At 51.8% G+C, this 16,433-nt stretch overlaps 5 protein-coding genes across 5 annotated transcripts; 2 read left to right on the top strand and 3 right to left on the bottom strand.

Moving 5' to 3' along the window:
- Nucleotides 1-17: 17 nt before the first annotated feature.
- On the top strand, nt 18-915 carry PHYSODRAFT_261138 (hypothetical protein; the record flags this gene model as incomplete). Its single annotated transcript, XM_009518752.1, has 2 exons — nt 18-694; nt 861-915. The coding sequence occupies 2 exons, from the start codon at nt 18-20 to the stop codon at nt 913-915; spliced, it is 732 nt and encodes a 243-aa protein (XP_009517047.1).
- A 2,069-nt stretch (nt 916-2,984) lies between these two features.
- Nucleotides 2,985-3,821, bottom strand: PHYSODRAFT_463621 (hypothetical protein; the record flags this gene model as incomplete). Its single annotated transcript, XM_009518751.1, has 1 exon — nt 2,985-3,821. A coding segment is annotated over one exon (837 nt), but the record flags the coding sequence as incomplete, so codon positions are not given.
- Nucleotides 3,822-5,305: 1,484 nt separating this feature from the next.
- Nucleotides 5,306-7,615, top strand: PHYSODRAFT_294770 (hypothetical protein; the record flags this gene model as incomplete). Its single annotated transcript, XM_009518750.1, has 7 exons — nt 5,306-5,355; nt 5,464-5,517; nt 5,592-5,756; nt 5,832-6,123; nt 6,656-6,669; nt 6,725-6,860; nt 7,229-7,615. The coding sequence occupies 7 exons, from the start codon at nt 5,306-5,308 to the stop codon at nt 7,613-7,615; spliced, it is 1,098 nt and encodes a 365-aa protein (XP_009517045.1).
- A 1,862-nt stretch (nt 7,616-9,477) lies between these two features.
- On the bottom strand, nt 9,478-10,464 carry PHYSODRAFT_294769 (hypothetical protein; the record flags this gene model as incomplete). Its single annotated transcript, XM_009518749.1, has 1 exon — nt 9,478-10,464. One exon carries the CDS (start codon nt 10,462-10,464, stop codon nt 9,478-9,480), a length of 987 nt encoding a protein of 328 aa, XP_009517044.1.
- A 3,903-nt stretch (nt 10,465-14,367) lies between these two features.
- PHYSODRAFT_470535 (hypothetical protein) lies at nt 14,368-15,363 on the bottom strand (the record flags this gene model as incomplete). Its single annotated transcript, XM_009518748.1, has 2 exons — nt 14,368-14,607; nt 14,701-15,363. Coding segments are annotated over 2 exons (903 nt in total), but the record flags the coding sequence as incomplete, so codon positions are not given.
- Nucleotides 15,364-16,433: the final 1,070 nt, after the last annotated feature.

Here is a 16,433-nt window from a genome sequence, read left to right as displayed (position 1 = left end):
CGCCAGCTCGAAGCAGTATGGCCGACCCCGACACTCGAGAGCACAAACGTTTTCGCCTCTCCGCCCCGGACGCCGTTACGGACTCCTGGGACTTCCTGTCACCCTGGTTCTACCAGCTGGAGGAGCGCCTCATGGTCATCTCAGGCGACTACTTGGAGGTTCTCGAGCCGGACTCACGCCGTCTTTCAGTCGCTCAGACCGAGAACGAGCAGCCCGAACGTTATGAAGACTACGACTGGCGCACGCGCGAGGCGCTGGAGCTGCTGGTGCTTGTCCATAGTGTAAACAACCAAGCGTGGGCAAAACTTCTACTCGAAAAATGCGCACTGAGGTTCGAGAATGAGGAAGATTACTTCGATGCGAATAACGACGACGACGACGGCCCTCCCATTAACGATACTGAAGCATTCACGCTGGAGTGCGAGCACGAGCGAGAGGTGCCGCTGTCACCCCGCTTCCAATTCCGTGTATTGATTGGCCGCCAACATACTGGTAAGTTGTCGCCCGTTGCCAAGTGGAAAAACTTTTTCCTCTCGCACACCTCGAACTATCAGCCGAGCCCGGAGTTCGTGGACGCGAAACGGCGGATCTTGGCCATGCAAGACGAGGAATTCAAGAAACATCCTCGTGTACCGCGCTCTATTGAGATCCCTGTGTCACTCGAGGTGTCCATGCCCCGAGAGAGCAACAAAGAGTATGTCGCTCACCTGAAGAAACTGCGAGAGCTGATCGACGAAATGAAAAGTCACTGCTCGCGGGAAGCCGATGGGGTGGAGAGTATGGATAACTGCGCGAATACGTTCACGTACCGCTTGGATTTACTTTCTCTCGATGTTGTCGGTGTCGATATGAATACGGAGTGTGTGGAACGCGTGCTCCGAGTTCTTGGGGCTGGAATCCCGATCGGGGCATTGAATGTGGATTTGTACTGCTGGCCTGGTGAGGCCAATAGATCACGGAACAGGGGAGCGCTCGCTACATTGTTCACGGGATTACTAGTCGAGCCATTGGGCCCTTCTCTGAAGGTTCACTCGATTCACTCTCTCCGTTTCACTGGTCGCCACAGCTGGCACTACGATGCCTTGTGCTCTACGCTTGCAGTAGCGCGGACGCCAGTAACGCATCTTGAAATACGTGGCGATGTTACGGATCGGCTTCTAGCAGAGGCTTTGTTTTATACGAAAGCAACCAGCAGCAGCTTCTACCAGTCAATTCGCAGCTTGGATATATCGCACTGTTTGCTTTATGAGGGAGCTCTGGACCGCTATGTGGAGGCTGTGAAGAAGAAAAATGTTCAGCGTGGCGTGGCGGGATCTTCCATAAACTGGCAGCTACTTTATTGCGTTTCGCTTATGCGGATGCAAACGAAGTTCCCGTTGTGACAGAAAATGCCATCTTACTCCCCGTTAGCACCAACGGGAACCTTCTGTCTACGAGCACGCGCGATCGAAACAGCGACTTGGTTGAAGTATGGCAAATGCGGCGTTCCTCGAGGATCCTTGGTCACATGTGGAGTGGATATTGGCACACAAGGCGCTGAGCCGATCAGCTCGCTGTCGCTTTACGTGTCGACCGGTGCCAAATTGCTGCAGAAACTTCTCACCCAGATCGGATGGGCCTTGGACACGCTTAGGCTCCAGTACGCTTTCGACATGGACGACGATCAGATGATGACAGCGATCCTAAAATCGTGCCCTAAGCTGAAGCAACTGTCCATTGACTCGAACGAGGTGAACCTGAATCGCATCACCACTGTCTACGAACAATTCGATGGAAATAGCGAACCAGCAATTTCATCGTTGACTTTGGAAAAAGTTAGTGACATTGGATCTGACCACGGGATGTCGTTTGCTGATCTCTTGGGGGATCCAAGGAGTCGTCTGGCGAGGCACTTGCTGGAATTCAGCATCATATCAGCCGAGGAATCCACCGCTGTCGACGACTCGACCCTTCGAGCGCTCTGGACCGTACTCAAGAACAACACAAAGCTGAAAAAGTTGGTGCTAACTGTGCATCCGAGAGTGCTAAGGCCGTGGAAAACCCGCCTTCGCCAATTCCACGGTCAGGTTCTACCCTCTGCCCCACTGGACCTTCCGGCCAAGCTTGCTTTCCTCAGCATCATGTGCAATGGAGTTAATATTGGAGAAGCCGCTCTTCCTGCTCGCTACAAACTCGACCAGGACGCAGTGTCTCTTGTTTTAAAGTTTGCTGCCACTCGCCTGATCCGGTCTGTGACGATGTTTTATCGCATTTAGGTCGGCCGAATCGAGTTTTACTTGCCAGCACCACCCTTCCCTCCCCAAGGCTGCTTGAATCCAAGAAAAATCAGTCTATTGCGGCTACATTCGTGTTGCTGCAACCGATAGTACACGAATCCGTCGCTAATGGTAAAATAAATAATTTGGAACAAGTAAAATGTTTGTGTGAAATGGCAGGTGGCCCCCCCGTCCGAAGCAATTTCCATCACGAATTGCTGTATCGATGCAGGGGCGGATCTTCAGTCAAAATGGGGGGCATGCCCCCCCCCCATTTTTCTGAGATTTCTTTTTGCCGATTTCAGCCTTGTTTTGCTCGAAATTGGCCGACTTCTGACCATTCCCCCAGCCCCCCCCCCCTATGTTTTTTCCTGCCACCCCATTTTTCAAGGCCCCTGTATCGATGTCTTCGAGTTGGTGGCGCTTTAGTGAAATCTGTACCTATCGTGGCATATTAGTCAACAAGACGTCAACATGAAGTGCAACGCTTAAGCTTTATTCAATTATTGAACAGGCAAAAAAGAAAGCAGGCACTGGTAACCATGGCTGGTCCTGTGAACTCAAATGATGAATATTACGCATGTACAATTGCGAAATACCTGCCTTACAGCTCTGCTCTTAGTCGCTGTAAAACATCGTCACTGAGCGGATCCCGCGGGTAGCGGCAAATTCGAATACAAGCGAAACTGTTAGTTGGTCGAGCTGCTGAAAAGCAGGAAGCGTTCTGCCTCCTTCCATGCAGGACGCACTCAGGAAAGCGAGCTTGGACGGCAGGTCGACAGGTACAGGAGGAAGAACCTGGCAATGGAACTGTCGAAACCGGTTCTTCCAGGGCTTCAGCACATTCGACGGTACAATCAGCTTTAGTTTCCTCAACTTCGTGTTGTGCTTGGGTGCTATCCACAGAGCTTGCATGGTTGAGCCGGTAACTCTGGGATCATTTCCAAATGCCTCGATGGTAAGTTCCTCGAAGTGCTGGGTCAGACGACTTCTTGGATCCCCCAGAAACTCGGCAAATGCTACCCCGTGATCCGCTCCAATATCGCTGATCCTTATCAACGATAGCGAAGAAATGCGCGGCTTTGGACCTCCAGTGACGTTCTCGTACGTGGTGACAAGACGATTCAAGTTAATAGCATCAGGGGAGATCGAGAGTTTCGTCAGCTTCGGGCACCATTTCAAGATGGCCATCATCAACTTCTCGTCATCCATTCTGTCAAAATACTGGAGACTGAGGCTGCGTAAGGACCACCCGATCTGGCTGAGCAGGTTGTCGAGCACTTCGGCCTCGGCATAAAAGTAGATCGACAGCGAGCTGACAGGCTCAGCTCCTTGTCTGCTCGCATTCAATCCAGAATCTTCAGTCGGAACCAAAACTTTTCGAGGAACTTGGCATTTGCCATAGCCGGGAAGGGCCACCTCAACCAAGCCGCGTTTGTCGCCTGGGTTGGCCGACAGTAGTTTCCTGCTGGTGTCAACTGGTATCGGGATGGCATGGTTTGTCACGACAGCGCCGTCGCTGGTCTGCCCTTTGGTAAAGATTAGCTGTGTACCTTCACGTAGCTGCCACTCAATCCCAGAACCGCCGTCTTTTTCCTTGACAACATTCACAATGGTCTCAGGATCAGCCGTGTCATACGAGATATCCAAGCCGTGGATCGACAGGTAGAACGTCCGGCTGGGCGACTGCGGGGAAAACAGCGCCTCCGCTAGTAGCTTCAACTGATTGTGACGGAGACAGCGGCCATGTATTATAAGGTTTGCGACTGCGGTCCGAGCTACAGCAAGCGTAGAGTACAACGCTTCACAGCGCCACTTATGCTCATCAATGAGCTCGAAGGTTCCAAGTGAGTGAATCTTCTGCGATGGGTCCAGCAGTACCCCAATGAGAAAAATCGCAAGTGCTGCACGACCCACACCGTTGGGAGCTCCTCCGTCATGCAGATCCACTTTCAGCTCTGCGATCGGGATTCTAGTTCCAAGCACGCCCAGCACACTTTCCACACATGCATCAGTCATATTGACGTCTCGAATCTTCAGTGAAATCAAGTCCAAGCTATACGTGAACGTACTTGCGCAGTCTGCAATACTATCCACTTCCCCTGCGGTCACGTCGCGTGCGGTGGTAGCAGCAGTGTGCTCCTTCATATCTTCAATCAGGTCTCGGAGCTCCTTCATATGAGCAACAAACGCAGCGTTCGCATCTCTACACGTAGACGAGCGTATACCTAGACCGAAACCGGGATCTCTATGGAGTGCGGGACGCGTGGGTGTTTCTTGAATTCCTCATCTTGCATCATCAAAACCCGTTTCTTCGCCTCCAAAAACTCGGGACTGGGCTCGTAGTCCGACGTGTGCGAGAGGAAGAAGTTTTTCCACTTTGCCAGGGCGACAACTCTCCCGGGTTTTGGTTACCCACTTGAATGTTAAACATGAAACGGGACGACAGAGGCACCTCTCGGTCGTGCTCACACTCGAGCTTGAAAAATTCTTGGTTGGGGGAGCTTCTGGAATGAGTATCACCTTCCTCGTCGTCGTTGTTAGCGCCATTGGTAGCGCGATTCCTATCCTCCCCCTCGTCGAATCTCAGTGCGCACTTCTCGAGTAGAATTTGGGGCCACGCGCGGTTGTTGGTAGCATGCACCAGCACCAGCAACTCCAGTGCCTCGCGCGTGCGCCAGTCGCTGGTGGCGTATCGCTTGGGCAGTTGCTCTTCATTCTGTTGATGCCGGTTGCGTCCAAAGCGACGAGCCTTGGAGTGCACAACCTGCAAGTAGCCACCTTCGATGACAAGCAAGCACTCTTTTAGCTGCGCGAACCAAGGCGAGAGGAAGTCCCAGGCACTGGCAGTGTCCTTAGGGTCGGAGAGACGAAGCCGTTTATGCTCTCGAGTATTGAGGTTGGTCATGTTGCTTCGATCCTACAAATTAGCAAATGACATGGGCTACTGATACCAACGGGATTATGAGAAAGGGTATACTATTACAGTTAAGATATTATATGCAACTTTTAAAAATACGTCCATGTTTTTTTTTCTCTGTAAGAGAAACATGAACACATCTATCACTGTGGATCAACGCTGTGCTTGCCTGTTGAAGAGGTAGGGTTCTGGCCGACAACGCAAAATCTTCCTGCTGATCTGGGCTCGTCGAGCGATGGTTTTTACAAGGTTTCCCACATTCCGTTCTTCTACTGTATACCATTTCAGCCGAAATAGTGACTCCGCAAATCGGACAAAAGAACTTCATTTTGTTTTAGCGAGGTATGCGTAAGGATTCACCGTGTAAGGTGAAAAATTACCAACTTGACTTCAATTCTGTATACCTGACGTTGAAGTGCCACTTTTCAGTCATTCGGCAATTTGCCAGCTCGAAGCATGACCGACGATAACAGCCGAGAGCACAAGCGTGGCGTAGACACCGGCACCGACCCCTGGGCGTTCCTATCGCCCTGGCTTGAGCAGCCTAACGAACGGCTCATGGTCCTCCCGGACGGCTACTTGTAGGTGCTAGGGCATCAAAATCGTCGCTATCGACGCCACTGGGATCCAAAGCGCCCGGATCGATTCGACATCAGCCACTGGCGCACGCGCGAGGTGCTGGAGCTGCTGGTACTGGCGCACGCCGTCAACAACCAGGCGTTGATCAAAATTCTACGTGAGAAATGCGCGCTGAGATTCGCCAACGAAGAAGATATATTCGACGTCAACTATGCCGACGAGGAGGATGATACTTCACGCAGACAAAGCGATGTCACTGCCAAAAGGCAACTGTTCAAGTTCGACTGCAAGCGCGACCGCCTCTGTCGCCTCGCTTCATTTTTAGCGTTGATCTGGGCAACCAAAACCCCGGGGAGTTGTAAAGTGGAGGTATTTTTTTTCTCTCCTACACGTCGGACTACGAGCCGAGTCCCGAGTTTTTGGAGGCGAAGAATACGGTGCAAGACGATGAATTCAAGAAACACCCACGCGTGCCGCGGTTCGAGGAGATTCCGTTTACATCTATGCTGTCACCACGACAGTGAAAGAGGTTAACTACGAGTGAATTGCGTACATGAGGTGTATAACCCTCCTCGTGAGGCTGAAAGGTTTGTAAGTCGGCTCATTGTGGACCAAGAAGCCCTCGCGAAATTCTTCACGGGTGTAGTCTTAGGGTCTTCGCTGGAGATTCACTTGATCAACTACTTCGAATTCGCGCGTCGATACAACTGGATTTACGAATCGTTTGGTGCTGAACGCTCGCCGTAGCTCGGACGCGAGTGAAATCTCTCTCCATCCAAGGGAACTCTAGGTTCCAACACCCGGTCGAGCTACTTGCAGGCGCACTCTTTCCTTTGACGACGCCGAGCCGAGCTTCCTACTCACTAATTCGCGGCTTTGATGTTACCTACCCAAATTTCAGCGCTGCTGCAATTCGTGAGTGCTGTCAACGCAAAAAGTAACAGCGCGACTGGCTTGGTGCAATCGCCAGGATCAAGCGTGAAGACACTTCCTTGCATTTCGCCGATGGCAGCAACATTGTGACGAAGCGTGCCATCTCGATATCAGTCGACACCAATAGGAAACTACTATCGGACAGCACTGGGGGCCGATGGGGCTTGATTGAGGTGGGTGTTCCAGGCTATGGTAAATACCAAGTTCGTCGGCGAGTGTTGATTCCATGAGAACGGTCCCGTTTGAATGCCGAAGCTGAGCCAATTAACGAACTCTTGATTTTTTTTCTGTTGGGGCGGACGCATGTTCACCCAGATCGGGTGACCGCTGTGTACTCTCAGGCTCCAGTGTTTCGGTGGGATGGACAGCCATATTGAACTCGTGGCCGAAGCTGTTGTGCCTTGCGATTCACACGCGTGATATCGATCCGAACCGGCTCATCACTACTTATGACCAATTTGGTGGATCATCGAAGCCAGCGATCACGTCGCTGTCGTTGATTAAAATTGGGGATTTTCGAGCTGAGCACGGGGTGCCCTAGGCCAAGCTCGTGGGGAATTCAAGAAGTCGTCTGGCTAAGAACCTAGAAGAGTTAAGCATCAACACAGCTCAGGAATCGACCGACCGCTGTATACGGGTCCACCAGGCGAGTGCTATGGATGGCACTCACGAAAAACACAAAATTGAAGAAGCTGGAGCTGGTCGTGCACCCCAGCACTCTGAAGCCATGGAAAAATCGCTTTCGACAATTTCACGGCCAGATACTCCCGCCAGTTCCACTCGAACAGACGGCCAGACGTGTGTTCCTCAGTGCGACCCTCAGAAGCCGACGATCACGGCAGAAGCCTTCCTGCACTCCAGCAGCTGGACCCGCGTGAGATGTCGCTTATTTTTGAATTCGCTGCCACTCGTGTCATCCGCTCAGTGACGATCTTTTATCGTTTATACTAGTAGACAACGCATGTTTGCCCGTGGATCCTGGTGTCGATTGCTTGAGCAAACAGTCCAGGCTGGCGTATGCTTTTAGTTCTTTTTAGTTGATGTACCGTTCGTCTCTCCATGGTTTCGCCAGACCACACCAACACTGCCTTGTGGGGATACTTGCCATCACCTGCAATTGAATTTTGTGCTACCAAGCGCTGGTAGTGCCAGCTACTCGACTGATAGATAATAAAAAACTGATATGGTTGCGGTAAGATTTAATGTAAATCTAATACTACCTTCTTTTTCATCGCGTTTTTAATGCTTCTCCATACCCCAGCACCAAGCGATGCTTCTCATCCTATACATCGACCGGATTACTGCATCCACCACCAGCGTCGCTGCGCTTACACGTTTGATCCCGGAGGTATGGCGACGTACCTTTCAAACCAAAAGAATATGGCCATGATAATCCACAACGACTCCACCATGCGAGTGCTGTGGAGATGCGGGGGGATGACGCCCGACTCATGGTCGAGGGCAATTCTCCTGCTTTAGATTCTCTCTCCGTGTGTCTAAATAGTCGTAAATGCTGCTGCCAGAACTACGGTGGCTAGCTGCTCTAGAGCGGGTCGCACGGAACTGGGATAATCCTACGCTTGAGCTAGTTGTGCACCTCAGTTTCATTCAACCCTGGAAAATCCGTATTCGACAATTACGGCCAGGCTCTCCCACTTGAACGGTAAATCTGGGGTCCCAGCTTGCGTTTTGAAGTGTTGAATCAGTATTGGAGACATAATCTCTTTTTTGCGGTCCAGCGACTGGATGCGGTGTCATTTTCATTTTCCGGTTTGCAGCCACCCGAGCCACCTGCTCCGTGTTAATGCATTATCGCCTTCAGCAGTAGTGGCAAAGGCTGTTTACTGTACGCTCGCGTCAAGCAACATGTTCTTTAACATCGAGAGTGGTGAGGTTTGATTAGAAGTTAGCAAGGCTAAGAGGTAAAATATAATAGATAGGTTTCGAAATTCGCTTCACCCGCACCTTCACCCTCAGAGCAAAATGAGCAAAATCGGGACCAGAGTACTGGAAGCTGCTCTAGATAGGTGCGCATACAGTTGTACAGTCTACCTGTATAGATAATGTTCGGAATTGGAAAGTTCGCACGTGAACTTAATGAATTCGTACAGGTGCATCTGAGGATCAAATTCTGATGGCTTTGCAAAATGTAAGGATTTTGCCCACTGATTGCACACTGATCTGTGTGCAAAAAGTGCAACGAGTGCGAACTTAGACGGCTGTGAAGGTAAAGTGAGGGTGAGGAACGCTTCGAAACCTATCTAATACCAAGTTTGTAAAATCTTTACGCACGGCGACCCCATGCAGTGAGGATCAGTAATAACACCGTGATTCAAATGCTGATGCTTCAAATAATGGACGAAAAAAAAATGTTTCTGGAGATTTTGGTGAGGTTCGAGCCGTTCGAGAGAAATACACGCAACACGAATGTCGTTTCGATTTGCCTCCTTGGTCATATCTTGATCGCAGTCGATGATCGCAGTCGTTAGGGTTCCTAAATGTCCAGAAGCTCACTCGATCACGCGCATGCTGGCTTCTACATGCGATAGTGCATCGTCACTGAGCGGATCACGCGCGTGCTAGCAAGATCGAAAACCAGTGACAGCGTACGTCGGTCAACTTGCTGGAGCGCAGGTAGATGACTGCCCCTCTTGCCAGGGCCACACTGAGGAATGCCAGCTTGGACGGCAGTTCGACCGGGACTGGTGGAAGCACCTGACCGTGGAACTGTAGAAAACGGTTCTTCCATGGCTCGAGGATGCTGCGCTCAACCGTCAGCTCCAGCTTGCTTTATTTCCTGTTGCTCTTCAGTGCAAACCACAGGGCTCGAAGAGTCGAGTCGTTGACGGCGGGGGATTCCTGCCCTGTCTCGATAGTGAACTCCACCAAATGCTTGGCCAGACGGGTCGTTGAGTCGCCTAAGCGTTCCGCGAACAACACCCCGTGATCCGCTCCAATGTTGTCGACATTTATCAACGCCAAGGACAAAATTGCCGCCGGTTGTCTTTCTCCACCAAATTGCTCGTAAGTAGTGATAAGCTGATCCAGGTCGACATCACTCGTATAAAGCGACAGACTCGTCAGCTTTGGGCACGACGTCAGTATGGCCGTCATGAGTTTCGTAGCATTCAGCTTGCGAAGAAAGTGGAGCGTAAGACTGCGTAAGGGCCACCCAATCTGTCCCAGTAGATTCTCCAATGCGCCCGAACTACCAGAAAAGTTCATCAAAAGTGAATTGACCGGCTCAGTTTCACGTGAAGTGGCATCCAATCCATGGCCCACCTTGGCTTCTTGTGAGACCACAGCACCGCGAGGAACCTGGAATACGCCATAACCCGGAACGATCACCTCAACCAAACGTCCTTGATCGCTAGATTGCTCCACGCCAGACCGACCTCCTTTCCCCCTGACGATATCCACAATCGTCTGAAGATGAGGTTTGCACAGACTTGAGCACGAGATATTGAGGCCGCGAATGGATGGGTAGGACGAGGTACGGCTGGACGTAGGCGGGAAAAACAAGGCCTCTGCTAGGAGCCCCACCCGAGCTCGACTTGGCGCCTCATCAGCTACTGTAAGGGTTGCTACTGGAGTCCTCGCTCGCGCAAGCGTGGCGTAGAGTGCATCATACTGCCAGTGCTTGTTACCCCTGAAGCAGAGGTAGTCGATCGAGTGAATCTTCAGCAATGGGTCCGATGGCTCGACTAGTAGCTCACTGAAGAATTTCGCAAGTGGTGTCCGGCTCACGCCAGTTCCCCCAAAAGGCCCGCGGTGCATATTCAACCCCTATGCGCCGATAGGAATCCCAGTCCCAAGCACCTGAAGTACGCTTTCCCCACACGCTTCATCCAGCTTGACGCCGACAATATCCAGCGAGAGTAACTCGATTTTATACGTGAACGAACTCGCGCAGTCGGAAGATTTTTAAACAGGTCTTATGCAGGTCTGGTCCTGTTTTGGTCCTACGACATCTAAACGAGACCGAACGGGAAATAAGTATGATTTCCCCGGTGGTCTTGTTTGGATGCCGAGACCCAAATGGTATCACTACGAAACACGCTAATTTTAGACCCTCTTCAGTTTGATATATAATATCGTGATATTTAGTAGTAGTAGTAGATGATATAGCTTAGTATTTTTCAGTCGAAGTCGCTCACGATTCTGGGGGCGTGCCAAACGCGGCACAATGATGACGAAGTTGCATTGTAGCACCACCACTACCGGGGTATCCGGGCGTGGGGGATGCCCCTAAACTTGATGCAATGCGGGCTTCTGCAGCATTTGCGACGCCATCCGCCATGTCAACTGCCCACTTATGCGCGTGTATCGTTCGACTGCGTCGGACTTCCATCTCCCAAACAGCCTCACTGCCAGACTATCAAAACCAGCATTAAACAGCGCCGTAGCGCCGCCACTTCGAAGGGAGTGCGAGGCGTAGTCTTGCGGATTATGGCCAGCTCGACCAGCAGCAGCCTTTATCGCTCTTACCACGTCGGATACTTGCAAATTGTGAGATGCATCCACCTTGCACAGTAACTCGCCCGCATCAATACGAAGCGCCTCGTGGTGACGAACTAGGTATCATGCTGCTAGTACAGGGCAACACCACCGATGCCCAGATCTCGCCAATTCTCGAGAAGTACCCTTGCCAAATTGGTCGGATTTACTCCCTCGAAATTGTAGAATCACCGAAGTGACATCATGAAGGTTTCGGGTCTCGTGGCCACAAATTTGACGTCCGCTCTCGGAATTGCGTTGTCGTGCATCCTTGAACCTTGAGCCAAATATTCGGATCTTCTCAAAAGAAAGAAGAAGCCCAGCACCGAAGCCCCCCAAATGACCCGGTGCTGGGCAACTGCGAAATCGAGGAGCTCATGCAGGCACTTGAGGATTGCGCTTGTAACGGGAGATTTTGGCTTGCTTGATGGGTCTTTCCGCCGCATTCCGGTGATAGCGAGTTGGTGGCCCGGCAAAAGGCCGACGTTGTAACCAAGGGTTCGCCTATGATGCCACGCAATATGGCTGACTTTAGAGAGCACGGTCGAGGCAGAATTCCCCGATCCCGATTTTCCCCAGCCATATTTCCAGCAGTACGTGGCGAAAAGGGCGAGCTGGTACGAATGTTGCCGGCGGTCTTCTGGCAGCCATTTTGCGAATTGAAGCCGCTCACACCATCTACACCACTGTGTCCATGTGCTTGCATACTTGATCTTGGACGTCGTGGCCATTGACACGGACTGAAGAGATTCGAGAAGTCGATGTAAATTTTCCTGCATTCTTGTGGAACTTGTGTCTGCACCCAACACGAAGAAAAATTAGTCCATCGAGCAATGTAAGGTTCGGTCCAAGCTCGCGAAGCTGCATCAGCCATCCAATTGGCCAATCCTGGAATATGATCCGCCGATACTCGAAGGTTGAAATACACGTCAGCCAGACCAATCGCCCGATTTATTTCTTGGCTGAACGCGTTGTTGGAGTGCATCCGATTGCACCAACTCACAGCTGCGGCATCGTCACTCCAACACTTGACATGAATTGTGCGTCCGTTCGCTTGTGCGCTCCACTTTGAACCCCACGACCACAACGCGATGGCAATGCACAAGTGTCCCTGACATTGATTGAAAACTCGTCATGGCCGCTACCAACTTTGTCGATGAGCAATTTCTCTTCGTCATCAAACTGAATCTGTATATATGACTCGCAGGCGGGATCAAGCACGGCTAGCCCAAGGTTGGACGCGTCCATATACAGCTCCACGTCCGGTGCCGACAGCTCGCCAAACATCGCAAGCGGTAAGTCAGCAAAACAACCATGCATTAAAATGTGCCGAAACCACACGAGATCTGTTTTGGCCCCTGCTGTAAGTTTAATTCTGCCGAACCGTGGTGCTGATGTACACAGTGTCTGCAATCGTTGGTAAAAAGGCTTGGCTGTTGGCAGACAATTAGCCACGTGGCGAAGAGAACCCAGTAGCTTGTACAGTTCGGATTTTGACGCTGTGCCGCGTTGCTCCACCGCACTGGCGCGAGCACGAGCTTTAGCGATCCTCTCTTCTGGTATCGATACGGTGCGGCGCTCGGTGTTCCATAGTAGACCCAGAACAATAATTTCCACTCTCCATTCCGAAACTTTTGCCTCATTGATCGAAGGGGGTCCTAAGACAGCCAACATAGCGTGTCGTAAAGTAGCTTCAGCGAGTTCTAACCTGTTCTGGACATCCGGTTCGACCCAGACATGGTAATCTACCCACTCGTAAGGAAAAAATGGGTTCGTGTCGCTCGAGTCGGACACCGCTGCAGGTGAACTTCTGCCCATTAGCCACGTGATGGCACGGCCAAAGAGTGCGTAGCAGGAAGGCGAACCTGTCCAGCCAAATGGTGCCGCCATATCGACGACGAGAATGCCGAGTTCTTTCACATATGCCGCCATTCTGAAGACCTGGTTTGCGCGTGTTCTTAAGTGGCGAAAGGCACTCTTGACATCTCCCTTGAGGACGCATATCCGGCCTGCATGCCCTGCTTTTGCTAAACTGTCGATGCGCCGTGCGATAACTACCACTGACTCGGATCTCACTTTGGGCACCGACTCGACAATAAATGCAGCGTTTACACAGTCGTCTTTTGGGTAGGATAAGTCGTGAATTGTGCGCACTTCCTCCATCGGGTCCACATCCTTCTTCTCAACAGCACCGAGCGGACTGCAGATTAGTTCTGGCCACCGCTCAATGATATCAGCATCAACTATCAAATATTGACCGGAGTCTTGGCCATCCCGAATGCTTCTTGTGACAGCACGTAAGTAACGTCGGCAGGAACCATGGTTCTTCGGTGGTGGCCGCCGCGGTCTCGGCCTTTGTCTCCACCCCACGTCGATGCCCTTCTCAGCAATTTCAACGAGTAGATCGAGATGTTGATAGCCGTTAAGAACGGTCCGCAGCCGGACAGGATCGATGGCTTTGTTCGGTCTGCTGTCTACGCTATCTTCACCCCGCACAAATCGCGTAGCCTCTTCCGGGGACATATTGTGCGTGCGAATTACGGTGGACGACTTGCAGGCTACTTCGTCAATTGCGTAGACAGGAGATGCGGGTCGCTTTGCACAAACGAACCCCCGTTTGCGGTGCAGGACGGAAATTCGAGCTTCGGCCCGAAGTAAATCCGCTTCCAAACATGATTAAATCTCTCGCGCCAAATCCAATGACAGACTAATGTGGGCGTGACTGCAACACCTCAACCTACAAACGCTTGCACCCTCCACCGGCAACTGCTGCGACCCAAGTGATTTTGAACGCAAGTCAGCTACCCGGGTGCAGGATACCTTGCCGGTCTCGCTCCTTGCGTCTGCCTCTGTGTCATAACAAGGCCTCGATTGACGACTATCTGTGCAACCAGCAGCCATTGGCGCTGTCGGATTTACCGCAGATCCCGCCGACTGCGCACAAATTACTTCGCCAATCTTGCTCGTTGTTGTGGGTACTCTAATTGAGTCGCGTGGGGGCCTCGATTGCACGCGTAATCTAGACTGGTCCAACACCGTCTGAGATCCATCACTTGAATTGATTGTGTTAACGCAGTTTGCTACTTGACCTCGCGCCACCCTATCGGCTTTGCATGGCACCGCCGACGGTCGGTCGTTTTGCGTTCGTGATGGATACATTGCCAGACCAGTCTGAACGAGCCATAACTCTTTGTGCTCGTCCTTCAGCCCACCAAAGCGCCTGTCAATCTCTTTTTTCGCGATCGCGGGTAGCTGCTTGGGAACGAAATGCCCATGCTCGCTGGGACAACCGCCATCACTGTCCACCGCACAACCCGCCGCTGAGAGAAAACGCATGCACAGTCGTCGCGACTTTCCTGATGCGGGGTCGTTCTGCACTGGTAATTTGCGAAGTACTTCCTTAGGGATCCGCCCAAATCGCTTCTTACCGTCGTGGTTGCGGCCGTTGCGGAGCTGGGATCCTTGTTCAACGTGGCCCTCAAGGCGTGCTGGTCCCGACATCATCTCGTGTCGTACATCCTGCACTTGCCGATGCACCTTTATAAACATCACATCCTTGAGCAACCGGTCATCGGTCGTACAACATTGCTGTACGGCTCGAAGCTCACCACCTTCCTCAGCTGCTGTACGAAAATCCTCGAGAACGTCACTTACCCAGAAAACTAAGCTAGAAATCTCTTTTGGCGTCAACGATACCTGCGATAGCGTGTGTTCGGTGAACTTCACGATGGTCTCAACCAATTCGACCAGTTCAGCACAGCAAAACTCGCGAGCATAGGTGAGGAAAACCCTGGCAGAGTCCACAACATCTTCGATGCGCGATGCCGGTGATGCCGCCGAGAATTCTGCAGTTGCGGACAAATTGTCAAAGTTTGAACCACCGGCCTCCAACCAAGCCACCCGCTCATCCCTCGATAGTCTTGCAAAGTGTCGAATCGAAAGACCACCAGAACCGAAACGAATATCATAGGCCCGCGTACAAATTCCAGGTACGGCTTTGAACTCCACGTGCTCGGACCGAACTAAACCTCTGCAAAACACATTGGCAGACTTACCTTTGCTCTTCTCCGTTGTTATGCGCTCGTGAACTAATTCCTGCTCCTCGGACGGTGCAAATGCGTACTTAGACGACTTCTTTCCCCTTGTCGTAGGGGATGGCTTCTGTACGTGAGTACGCATGGTACCACCACCCTCCGCCGGCTGCGCTTTGACGTTGGCCTCCTTCCTAATCATCAAGAAACGCTCGAGAAGGTCCGGTTCGTCGCTTATTTTTGCGATAATCAACGCGTCTTGATCAATAGCGGTTTGAACTCGTTGTCGCTTGGAGGGGACGTGGGCATCGTCGCCGTTGGCAACCGTGACCTCTAGCTGTCGTTTTGTCACGTATTGTGTGGAAGTGTTTGCCCGACCAACTTCAGCACCGCGTTCCGATTCGTCTTGGGGCGAGTCATCGTCGTCTGGAAACGGGTCAAAGAGCTCTTCCACGTCCTGAACCGAGCCGCGAGACAAAGCGGACGTGCTCCGAAGCGGTTGGGGCGTTGGTGGTTTGCAAAATGAGTTGCCTACGCTGCGTGGCACTGGTGACACCCCTCCGTCGACGTAAAAAGCGAAATTTATAGCGTGCTGGAGTGGAAAATGAGCTTCCTCTCCTGTTCTTGGGTCGATCCACTGACACACCTTGTCACCACTAGGGTGATTTTCCTTACTCATCAGACCTTCCAGTATCTCGGACACTTGATTTGAAGCAGAACTACCGCCGGTACCGAGCAGCCGACACAGAATTGACTGCTCCATCGCCTCTAGGTCAGTAGGACTCCACTCGTCGCTTCTGAACTCGACGTCTTCAAGCAACAGAACAATCACTGGTGGCACCACTGACACTGCAGCTGCCGCTGCCAGAAATTCATGACCACCGGATCGGATCGTGACACTGCTCTGGTCGACCGAGGTCACTTGTCCATACTGAACCTCTCCAGCTAAACTGATGGACACGGGTCGTCGGAGCAACGAGATCTGACCGGCCTGGGAAACTTCACTGGCCCGAACCACGTGATCTTCGGCGACGGCACGATCCAGTTTCCCTTCGCCTCCTTCCAAGCTGCGAAACGTCACCTCCTCCGAGTCTAGCTGTAAGACCTTAGCATAAAACGGATGCTCTGCTTCGAACTCCACCACTTCAGGTGTCAGGTGAAGGAAGGAGCGGCTTGTAAGTCTCACCATGACCGGAGTGCTGAAGGCTGAAAGCTAAA

The sequence above is a fragment of the Phytophthora sojae genome (genome assembly GCF_000149755.1).
Source record: "Phytophthora sojae unplaced genomic scaffold PHYSOscaffold_1, whole genome shotgun sequence".
NCBI classification, from domain to species: Eukaryota; Oomycota; class Peronosporomycetes; order Peronosporales; family Peronosporaceae; genus Phytophthora; species Phytophthora sojae.
This window is presented reverse-complemented; position numbering and strand designations above follow the sequence as displayed.